Here is a 12,033-nt window from a genome sequence, read left to right on the forward strand (position 1 = left end):
GTCCAATTGCATGCTGCATGCTGGTGATTGATCACCCCCTGCCAAACACCCTAGAGGTGGCTCGCAGGGTATTATGTAGATGTAGATTTAGATGTACCCCTAACCCTACATTCTTGACCGCGACCGTCCAAACGTCGAATATTGCTACTACGCCAACGGCAATATGTCATTTCTCGCATCTTAATTATACATGTAGATAGTAGTTATACATTTCTGGTACCTATAGTCAGAAAAATTCTTGATCTTTTGTGAAAAAAGTAGTTTGTTAACTGGTATAGGCATATATTAGACATAACTAACCAAACCATTAATAGATTAGCATTAGAAAAGGACTTCGCTGCCAAAAATGAATAGCGCAATACATGAGAGTTAGAATAATGTCCTGAAAGGTGTATGGCGATGAATTTTTGGGAAAAGGATACATCTTCAAGAAGACGCTACACCGCAAACGGGATTCGACTATCAAATGCCGAATTCGTGAAATACTTAGGGGCCACCATTACTCGGAATCTTTCGTAGGGTAAACACATACGCGAAGTATGCGCCAAAGCTAACCGTAAACTGGGATTTGCGATAATTAATTCTCGATAAATGCCCTAAAAAGGTGAAAGAGATACCTGACTCTAGAGCTACCTGACTCTAGTGAGGCCTCAACTAGAATATTCTGCTAGCGTATGGGACCCTAATGAAATAAGACTGATAGCTGAAATCAATCGAGAACAGCGCAGGGCGGCCAGATTCATGATGAGATGTTACGACTAAAAATGCAGTATTTCCAGCATGTCATGAGAGTTAGGATGGGAATCCTTACAGGGGCGCAGATCGAAGTGTAGGATAAATTTACTTACTAAATTCGAAGAAGATATTTTCTCAGACTACGTTAAAATATCCTTCATGTATCGTCGTACTATGGTAGACTTCATCATGAGAAGAAAATAAAAGAAATAAACAACAAAATAGAGAAATTTTAAATGTCATTGTCATCATGCCTCATCTACATCTCCATAATACCCTGCGAGTCACGAAAATGGAAGTGGAAAATCCTGTGTAGAGTGTCTTTTAACTTGAACTTCCCTAACATAAGACCAAAATCCTTTTGGGGTATCCCGTAACTGCTCTCCTAGTGTTTTTCTTTTAAAATTCGCGAATGCCTTCCTGAAGGCTTCCTTCGTGGCAGCTTTAGACAACCTTTATTTTTAAATTATTAACTCGCGATCATTAGCGGATAAATCCGTGCTGACTTTTTTCATTTTAACATGGCACGCTCTCTGTTGCCGCATTGATTTTCTCACTTCCGCGTCTTACTATCTCGGTTCGCTACCTTTTTTTGTTTTACTACAGATGTAGTTATTTATTCCCGAAGTTACGAGCGAAAGAAAAGTTTTCCAAGTACCCTCTACAATTAAATTTATTATTGATTCTTGAAACGCGGGGGAAGAAATTTCAGATTACTCTCTCGTACCAATAAGGATAGCAACGGTGTCTCAATTAGTAGAATTAGTGGCGTCACTCGCTAGAACGACACATAGCAAGTTTCTTTGTCCATAGTTCTAACCTTGCATGGATTTGCTTTAGAAATGACTGACATAGCAGTGCTGAGATAGTCATTTTTTATTGATTAAGTCGTCACATTATTTGATGAGAATGAGTAGCAATAACTGCTCCCGACGCGTTACTCGAGGCAGCTGGACGCCTCTCTCCCGCACCGAATGTCCACAAATCATTGCTACAAATCACTCGTTGACACCTTTTTTTACCATCTCGAAATCCTCAGAGAAGGCGGAATAAACACTTGCTAACATTTCTTCTTATCCCTATTTCGATAATTTTACCCGAGTATTTCTCAGATGTAAAATTTACACCCGCGAGAAACAGGAAAATGTAAAATAAAACAATGTCACATTGTACATTGCTTGAAAATTTCCAGATGACATCGTCAGTTTTAAAGGAGAATTTCATGGAGGTAAAAGACTTACTGCGAGAGACATACGTTCCACGGGATTTGATAGCGCGCCTTTTAAACACACGGCGAAATAGTGAGGAAATGAAACAAATAGCGCCAGTGCTCCAAACTATTATCATCAGGCCTAGCAGCTTACTCTCTGCTGACAAACAGCTTTCTCCCATCATACTTTTTCCAGAGTATTTTTTCTGCCTCATTGCAACAACTTTTAGACGGCTATAGCATTTAGATAATAGCAGTATAGTTCTTTCGGCAGAAAAACTTTCTTTACGTTCCATTCCAATTCATAATTTCATTAGCATGAGGTACGAACTAGTCAAGTCGATACTTAAGAAAAGTGTTTAAGGATGGAAAACTTAAGCGAACTTCAAGGAGTTGATGAGTAACTGGACGGCAAGAGAGGGCATGTGAAAACCACAGCGAGAAAAGAGCTCCAAATTCATCTCATTTTGCTCCGTTGAGCTCTTGATTAGGCTCGGAATGAGGAGAGCGATGCAGGGGTGAGCAAGGAAAGACAGCTTCGTGGACGGCGGGGGCACACAGATCAGATCAGGTACCAGACAAGTGGGTATGGCAAATGGGATATGTTGAGTTCGATTTCTTAGCGAAGGGAACAAGTTGAATCTCTTCGAAAGAGAAAGAATGTCATTTACTCCAAAAATGATAATATCTCATTCAGCTACCAAAAGGTAGGCTTGTCAAATGCAGGTCATTCCATTGACTTTATATAATAGGCCATGTTGAGTGCACTGGAAGTTGAGGTTGCCTATCCTTCCTACTTCTAATACTATACGCTAGAGATTCCCTGGGTTTCGTGGCCAATCATGGCCTATGTTTCCCATAAAGAATTAATATGACCCTAGGCTCAGCCACTTCTTCCCCTCGCTGAGAAATTGTAATCAACATATCCCATTTGCCATGCTGACAAATCCTCCTGTGCATGCTCTAAGCGCAGATGCGAATTTTTGGGTGTTTCCATGGATTAGAGATCAACTTCTTCTTTAACTTTTCAACATATTTTCGGTGAGTAATGTGGCAAATGGAGTAATTTCAAATGTTATAATCACTTCGCTAAGCGATAATCACTTTACTTTGGCGTGAAATTCAATTCGTAGACCTCATGCATCAGGAAAACTACAAACCACTCCTACTTTTAAATCACAAATATCAGCAACTGAAGTACTGAACTTCCTTAAATCAAAGCATCCATTCTCGAAGTAACTCCTTCCTGACACCAACATAGGTTTACATCCCTCCTCTTAATTCTCCAGTGAAAACACTACCCCAGCAGAGCAGTAAACAGAACATAAGAAAACAAATAGTCACATAGCTTATCCACGGATTAGGTAGGGAGCCGCTCAAGACTCGGAGACTCGTGCTAAGCCCAGATTGCTGCGCTAATTAAAAACAGACAAACTTCAGAATGGCATAAGGAACATCATCTTAAACTCGTGTAGAATCTGTCCAAGTCAGACGGGGAGGATAAACTAAGACGGATATTTTGTCAACGGATTGGCACAGGAATTCGTCGTCCCCTCAACCGATGCAATGAATGTTAGTCCAGACATCGCACACCATTCGCTTTTGATCAGTTGAACACGCAGGTGGATGCTGCACTCCTCTTCCCGCCAGTGAGGACATTTCGAGGGGTGTAGATGAAGCATTAATCCGTGACTCGGGGGTGCAAGAGTTTCGGGGGGATCCGACTGAGTACACCTCTCCCCGCAGCCCACAAACTTGGCCCAACACGATCATAACACGATCATCTCTCGATGTTTTATCGACGCTGAGCGAGCGCACACCATTGGCGATTTGCGCCTCAAGAGGAGCACTTCAAGGGGGGCGGAGTGGGAGGGGGAGCACGTTAGCGGCTCACTTGTTTGCCCCGAAGCGCACACACAACATGCCACCCAAATACTCCCTCTCTCCCTGCAAGTTTCCCGTCTCGCGGGACATGGCGGTGAGAAAGGGTTCCATGTAGGGTAGTTTCCTTCACCAACCAATGACCAACGATCCCGACCCCTTTCTCCATACGGCCACCTGCCCTGGAGGATGTACGCAGGGGCTTTCCAAAGGCTTGACCCAAGAACCTTGGATTAGTACCCACGAAGGCTATCAGTACACAGTAGGCTACCACGCTCCTCATGCACCCTTATCGGCGGGTTTATTTACGTGTTCTGCGAAGTAAACCATGGATTACAGGGATAGGTCAGTTGAAGCCCGCATGCAGTGGCTTGAATGCCAATCACTAAGGAAGTACCAAGGGCATTAATACATGTTGAACAGACTTTTTGTATTATCGTTAGGACAAGTTAGTAAATAGTAAAAAATATATTTGCATCATTAAAAGACCTGTACTAACCCCAAAGGGCCGAAAAACCGAGAAATATACTTAGGGGAATGAGGGGCAGGAGTACGCACCTAACAAACAGTTATAAAAATTATGCATTAAGATTCAAACAATAATTTATATTTGTACACATTTTGCTCGCAGTTAAATACTCTACAATACTAATCTTCCATTTCTGCAGAAAAAAATAACTGCCGTTATTCATCAAAATGTACGAGAAAAAATAGCAATCTTGCCTCTCATTGGGGCAAGTGTCCTCTCCTTATGGGGCAAGAGTCGTAATCACAGTTTTCGCATATGGACTTTCCCTTTCCATTACATGTAATGCAAGGTTCTTTCCTCTATGTTTTACATTCATTACACACTATCCAATCAACAATTGGCGGATATGAGCACAATTTTCCACAAACTCCACAGTGATAATCAGTTTTTCCGGTGAAGTTAATGTCCAATTTACAGTCCACCAACCGCCGCTTAGCATCGCAACCCTAAACCTTATTTTTAGATATGTTCATGTATAGTTTCTGGGTGTAGGGGGAACTCATAAGAATTTCATAGTTTTGCTTTGAGTTTTACGCCGCTTATGCGCATGCACTACTTTTGGATGTGGTCTAACGCTCCCACGAGAGACATGCGGCTGTATTATGCAATAAAACGCACCGAAAATTATGAAATTACCCAATATTTACGCTGAGACAATTCATCAATACCAGCAGAGACAATACCAGCTGCTATAGAATGTATGGATTCTCCATTATTATCCTATTACCCTATCCTCACCTATTATCAACAAAGTTCATGTGATATTTATTACAGAAACTACCACGATATATATAAATCAATGAAAATAATTTGGGCTGGAGTCAGCGCCCGCGGGGTACGAGTCCTCATGCGGACACTAGCCTCAGGACTCTTGCCCAAACGGCACTTGCTACACCTAATAACTCAAAAGAAAACTAGAAGGTGAGCTGCAAGCCAGATACCGCATGCATTTTCGAGGCAAAGAATGCATATTAAGGATTGCTTAACAAAAACAGACGTTAAATAAACACCCAAAGCACAGATAAGAATTACGCGGTCCTACAATATGGACAAAAGTCGCGTAAAAATGAAAAATAAGAAACACTCATCCTGGTCTGTCGTTCGTTGTCTTTCACTGAAAGCACCCCTCTGCTATATTCGGTCACGTTAATGAAACTGATTGTCTAAAAGTGGCATCATCCCGGCATTTAGAGAAATATTTCGGAGGAGGAATCTTGCCCCTCACTACCCTACTTTTATAGGACATCATCTTATGCCTCATTGGCCATGCTTTTACGGAAATTCTTTCTACGATTGTACTATCAAAATTCCCTAAGTTTGAGACCAATACGAAGTATGATAGATACTATCGAAAATTAGAAATTATTTTCCATCGCTTGAAAATTATTCGTGTTTATTGAGTAAAGGGCAAAATATACGTGAAATAACTTGCCATACAGCTAAATTAACAAAAAAAATATATGGGCTATAATAACGCCGAGAAATTTCGAGGTTTATCTGTTTCCTTCTCACCAAGGTAAATACCACTCCATTAATAAAAATATTTACCTTGATAACGAAGAATGATATGGACGACGAATTGTCGGGCACACCTCCAGCAGAGCAGTAAAATCAATACAAATCGATCCCGTAAACTAGGAAAAATGAGTTCATGGTCGCCAAGTATATCCCTAAGAATTTCATCGGGCGCGAAGATAGCACCTGGAGAGCGCGATTACAAAGAAAATGCACCGAGTGGCAAGTCTTGAAGCCAAGTCTCCAGGGAAAGAACTGCCTCTTAGAGCCAAGTTCAGCACGGCACTTGATACTATTCTAATGCACGATATCGAGCACCCGTTTCTACTCTTGCGAGAAACAGCACACGAATCCACGGGCATCTCATTTCCTCGAAGACCTTGCACTTGAGGAACTAAAGGTCGCTTCACTCGAGGCATTTCAGGGCACACTGTGCTTTGAGACGCTGCTGAATGTGCTAAGGCGTCTTGCGAAGGGAAAAATTGGAAAAACGCAGTAAAAATGCGATCCGGCAAAATATCGCAACCTAATTTTTTCAGGAACGCTGGACATATTAACTCCATGAAATGCCTACAAACACCAAGGTTAGATAATTAGAAACAGAAACAAAATACTGAATGAAAACAAAATAAAATAGATGAAAAACACGCTTTCATCCTGAACAATATAAGAATCACTAAAAAGTAAAAAATTAGCATTCTACCACACAGAGAATAAAGTGTTGGTGCTGATTAAGTTCGTTAGAAATGAGGGTAGAGGAGCCTGACATGTGCCTAGGATTGGCACGCAATATTCATACCTAAACCTAATCAGCACACACGCTATAGTCTTCGAATGATGAAAAGCTCATTTTTTACTTTTTGGAGCATTTTACTCTGTTCGTGGAAAAATCATGTTCTTTTTCATTTTATTAAAACTAATAACTGAGTGGAATGCAAAAAAGTTATAATTTGAAAAAAAAAGAATGCACTGGGGATGGAATCATTTCCTCCGGCAATGTTCTGTATAAAAAGTTGTAATAAACACTAACGCCATCTATTGAGAAAATTTAAAACTATTTTCCCACATGGAAATTTATTCGTTACGTTTAGTAAATAGAAAAAATTAAAATTTCTTATTATTGAATATTGTATTGTCATTAAAAGTAAGAAAAAGTGCAAAACTTCAAGCTCAACCGAAAATAGGATGTGTCCAAAATCAAGTAAAAGATTACACTGATGAAACAGAAAAACGAAGCAAGTTACGAAAAAGCGTGTAAAAAAACCAAGAAAAAATTCGAAGGAAAAACACTTGACTCTCCTGACACTGACGAAGATTTTCACTCGAAAGCCATTAATCCTTTTACTAAAAAAAACGACAGCTCCTAAGAGCCAAATAATGGAATATAACATTAAGGCCTGGTTGACAAGGTGAAAAAACTGAACAACAAAGCTGTACCTTTTTCTCAATCGAGTGTTTAACAATTACTGCCTTTAAGCTGCCATCAAGACAACATTTCTACATCCTAGGTTTGATTACTGATCAAAAAGAATATTAGCCGAAAACAATTATACGCCAAGTTCAATTTTAAATAAAAAAATTCGTGGAATTAGAACAAAATATAGCGAGTCCAAATAAATATGAGAGCGTATTCTATACATTTTCGCATAGAAGTCACTCGATTGGCTGTTTGATACAGCGGCGCGCTGCGTAAACTTCCTTCTCGGCACATCGTCCGTCACTAAACTACGGATATCTCATCGCAAAAATTCTCGTCAGCTAATCATTTCTAAAGTCGCTGGAAAAAATTTCACCACAGCGAGTAGAAAATTTACTATTTGCTTCACACTCAACTTAATCATCCACTGATAAAATATATAATGAAAATAAGATTTTTTCAGCATGGAAACGGAGAAATATATGATACAAACAAACAACGATAATTGCTCATTTAGCAAGCCCACTTCGTTGACCAGAAGTTAGTTCGTCGCGAAAAAAATCGTCTTTCCAACCTTTTAGACAAGAAATACTATCAAAGATAAAAGGAAAAATACATGCATGATTATCGACCGCTATAACTACCTAATACGTTGGTATATGTACAAAATAAAAAAGTAGAAAAATGGAAATGTACGGGTAAAGAAGAATGAAAGAGAATAAATACGTAAAAGTGAAAAGATTTGCTGGCGGAAAAGAAGAGCGCCGAGTTAATCAAATCTTAGGATTGTTGACCAGTGATAATGATAAAAATAGGATACCCTTAGAAAATACCGAAATACTGGTAATTGGCTGGGAGAATAAACAGATTATATTTAAATAACGCCCATTAAACATGCCCGAAATCACAATATAATTGGAAAAACAGGTATTAACCCACAATAATCGCTTTCATTAAACGAGATGTGTGCTACGGAGAATTTGATGATAAAATTGAGGCGTAAAGCGCCTTAAGCTCTGTAAATTCTCAAATCATAATTGACATACATGCCATGTTAATAAACCGTATTGATTCCTGCAAAGGAAAAGATAGAATACTTCAACAGTCAGCCGAACGTTCAAATGCATAAAACTTACGACCTGAAGGGGTAGGGATTGCGTATCAAACAAATAAACGAATAGATATAAAGAATAACGCCACACACTTGTAGCTATCTCCGGCAACGTGAACATGAAGAGTACTTGATTATGACGGTAAAAATGATTAATCAAACCAAGGAGATTCTATTTACACGTGAAGCTAAGATCTCCCGTAAATTCAAACGAAGTGATGAGAAGATAAATATTATTGCTTACGTAGAGTTCACACAACAAGCTAACTTCAATTGCTTCAGCACCAAAAATAATTCTGACAAATATTTTCAGAAGATTTTATGGCATCATTCGTTTGCACTGATTACCACACTGGGTTAGGCGCAAAATATTTTTTAATATTATCGCATACCGCAATAAAAAATATTGACAGCAAAGCCATCATCGTTTGCTGCGGCAGGCAACAAACATGTCGAAGTTTAGAGCACCTCTACGAAAAAATATTTTGTCAAATAAGTAATTAGGCATCAGTTAATCGTAAGGGGATCATCACAAAATTCTCAATACACTATGAAAACAAAAATAAAACAGCGTAGAACGCATTGTTTACTACGTTATATGCGTCAAGCATCCATTCTTACCAATAGAATCAACAAAAAATAAACAACCTGGAGCTCGAATTTCATATTCTTAAATACTCGTCAAACCCTGAAGTAAGGTGCACTAAGTCCCTTCACACTTTGAACTTCACCCGTCGTCCTGAGCAACCGATCGGTCGTGCAAACAAGCGAGCATGTCATTTCAATTGTTTTCATCGGTAAACAACAGCAAGAACTCATCTCACAATCAGTATAAACAAGGGAGTCTCTTATCGGGTTTCCCTTTAAGTTCACTGACTGTCAGCCAAAATAACTTGGGAGGAATCGGGAATCCCACGTCCGTCAATGTAAATAATAAACCCTGGCGGTCGATGAATCAACATACACAACTAAGGCATTCAAAACAAATAATCATGAAGCTGATCACTCACGTCTTCGGTAGCATCTCTCGGCAAATGCTTTATTATTAGTGTGCGACCCTGATGAAATTTCCTCTTCAATTCGTTCACTCTCCTCTTGACGTTTTCTTCCGGATCGTCCTCCCAAAAACCTCCAGTGGACGCAGTTGCCACTACCTCTCCAGTCCAGAATTTGTCCGGAGACGATTTCAATAAATCATCATTGAAGCACGCAATGCCAGCGGCAGGGGACGCAAAAGTTTCAGTTGAACCAGCCGCCATTGTGTACAAAAACAGTAACAACTAAAGAGCACAATGAATAAAACGAAATTGAAGTACTTTCTTTCCACTCAACCTTCCCGACCTCATGCCCAGCGCCGAGTGCCGAGAAATAAAGCACACATGATTGACGATAGCGCTGACCGCGGCGCCTGTGGCGAGTCGCCGAACTATTACAGCTAGCTTCACTCCGCGACTTCGCTACCGATTTGAAATGCCTTCCGAATGCGACACGGTTGAAAATGAGAAGTGCAACATTTCAAACCATCAAAGAAGGTATTTTGCGGAAGTTTTCAGTACATATCTAATTATTTAAATGAAAAATTAGTCTTATTCGTTATTTAATTGAGATAAGCGTTATAATATGGCCGAAATTCAGAATCGGGGCACGCATGCATGGAGAATGAAATCAAAACGATTGATCGGCGATAATCTCATGAAAAGACCCTTTTCGGTGAGTACTATGAATTATTAAACTACGGAAATGACCTTATCTTGAAATAAGTAGCTAAAATGCCTAATAGTTCATTTATTTCTAATCGTTAAAATTGAGTCGTTGCGGTCACGATTTCGGCCCTCCTTCACGTCAAGTCATTGCTTCATTAAGCCCTATGCTCTAATATTTACTTGATATAATTTTTTTAAATCTGAGTTGAAAAACTAGAGCGGCATTATATTCTCAATAATTCAAATCACAACAAATTCCTTTTGCGCAGAATATTTGTTTACTGGTACGTCATCGGCGTCAATAATCCTTTGATGAATATTGAGCCTTTAGAAAAAAAGGTATGTTACTCTTGAAGAAATATATTATATAGAATATATAGAAGAATAGACTATGAAACATGGTATCAAATTTACCACACGCATACAGAAAGAAGGCTCTGAATAGAGAAAACTCAAGGTTTCGTGCACATTTCAAACGCGTGAACGGTGGTGAAACAGTAATTAGTTCTTATCGGTATTTAGATACTTTCAAAATCCATACAAATGTTATGGGTAAGGAGAATGTACCTCAAGAGCTGGCGGAGTAATATTCACGGAAATCTGAAAATGATTTCATGCTGAACTTGTAACTACCCAGACGAAACTTGAAACGTGGAAGGCGTTTACAAAATCCCATACCCGTGCGGAAAATCTTACTTAGGGCAGACTTCCGTAGCTTCCCGATTAAATGAACATAAACGGGATGTATTACTTCAAGACACGGAGAAGTCGTTCGTAGCTGAGTATGCATTCTCTGAAGAAGGACATAATATTTCAATCGACAAACGCAAGTATTAGCCCAAGAAAGATTTTATCACCAGTTATTCGCGAGGCAATTGAAATTGAGAAATTCTCCCAAAATTTTAACCGAGTGGACGGCGTTAAACTCAGCCAGACGTGAAAGAGAATTTAATATTTATGGTATCAGGGATGATGCACTCGTTCATCATGTGTTATGAAGCAAGTTACATTTTGACCTGCCGGTCGAGTTCTCTCAGTTGATTTCATCTACATCTACAAAATACCCTGCGAGCCACCTCCAGGGTGTTTGGCAGGGGGGATTAATCAGGGATTAATCACCAGCATGCAGCATGCAATTGGACTCCCACATGCACACCAAAATGTCCAAAAAACGTCACGAATATTAACAAATTGTAATACCATATGCTGTTATAAATAAAAATAAAATTGAGAAACATGCTATACAGTATGCATAAGTTAGTAGGCTACACTAAAAGTCATCTAATCTATTTATGAGTTCTAACGCTGCCGTTATAATCTCTTATTGATCGAAGAAAAAAAAACATACTGAATCTACCTGCTCTACAGTCTCTCTGTCTTATTTTATTTGTATGATCTGATCTTCCGTAGTATCTTGGCGTCCGTAAGATATGGCTAACTTCGTTAAAACAGACACTGCTCTTGAATTTATCTAAAAGGTTTATTCTATTTTTCAATCTACGGTCTCACAGAGGTTCCCATCCGAGTTAATCTAAGAGGTTAGTTACACTAACAAGGCTATCTTAACGACCTTTCACGTACCTGGCAGCTCTTCTTTGCACGCTTTCTAACTCTGTTATTAAGCCTTTTTCATGAGGGTCCCAAACACTGGCAGCGTATTCCAAATGTGGTCTAACGAGGGAAAAGTAGCTAATTTCTCTCACTTTGTCGTCGCACTTTCCTAATATTCTTTTAACAAAACCCATTTTACGATTAGCTTGACCGGTTATTTCTCGAATATGTTTATTCCACGAATGATCTTCTTATTTTATTATTTTTAGTTATTTTTTTTCAAAAAATTCATTACTACGCATTTTTTCAAATTTCATTCCAACTGCAATGCATCGCACTACACATGGATAGCAGCAAGGTCGTTCGTTAATTCACACCCAT

At 39.2% G+C, this 12,033-nt stretch overlaps 1 protein-coding gene across 1 annotated transcript in view; it reads right to left on the minus strand.

The window, feature by feature from the left end:
- The window catches only part of LOC124170924 (ribonucleoprotein PTB-binding 1-like), an 83,535-nt gene extending 73,791 nt beyond the window's left edge, over positions 1-9,744 (minus strand). Inside the window, exon 1 of the mRNA XM_046549984.1 lies at positions 9,409-9,744. Within this exon, the coding sequence (XP_046405940.1) occupies positions 9,409-9,657 (249 nt within the window). The 5' untranslated portion in view covers positions 9,658-9,744. The remainder of the gene's footprint in view (positions 1-9,408) is intronic.
- Positions 9,745-12,033: the final 2,289 nt, after the last annotated feature.

This window comes from Ischnura elegans, chromosome X (genome assembly GCF_921293095.1).
Source record: "Ischnura elegans chromosome X, ioIscEleg1.1, whole genome shotgun sequence".
NCBI classification, from domain to species: Eukaryota; Metazoa; Arthropoda; class Insecta; order Odonata; family Coenagrionidae; genus Ischnura; species Ischnura elegans.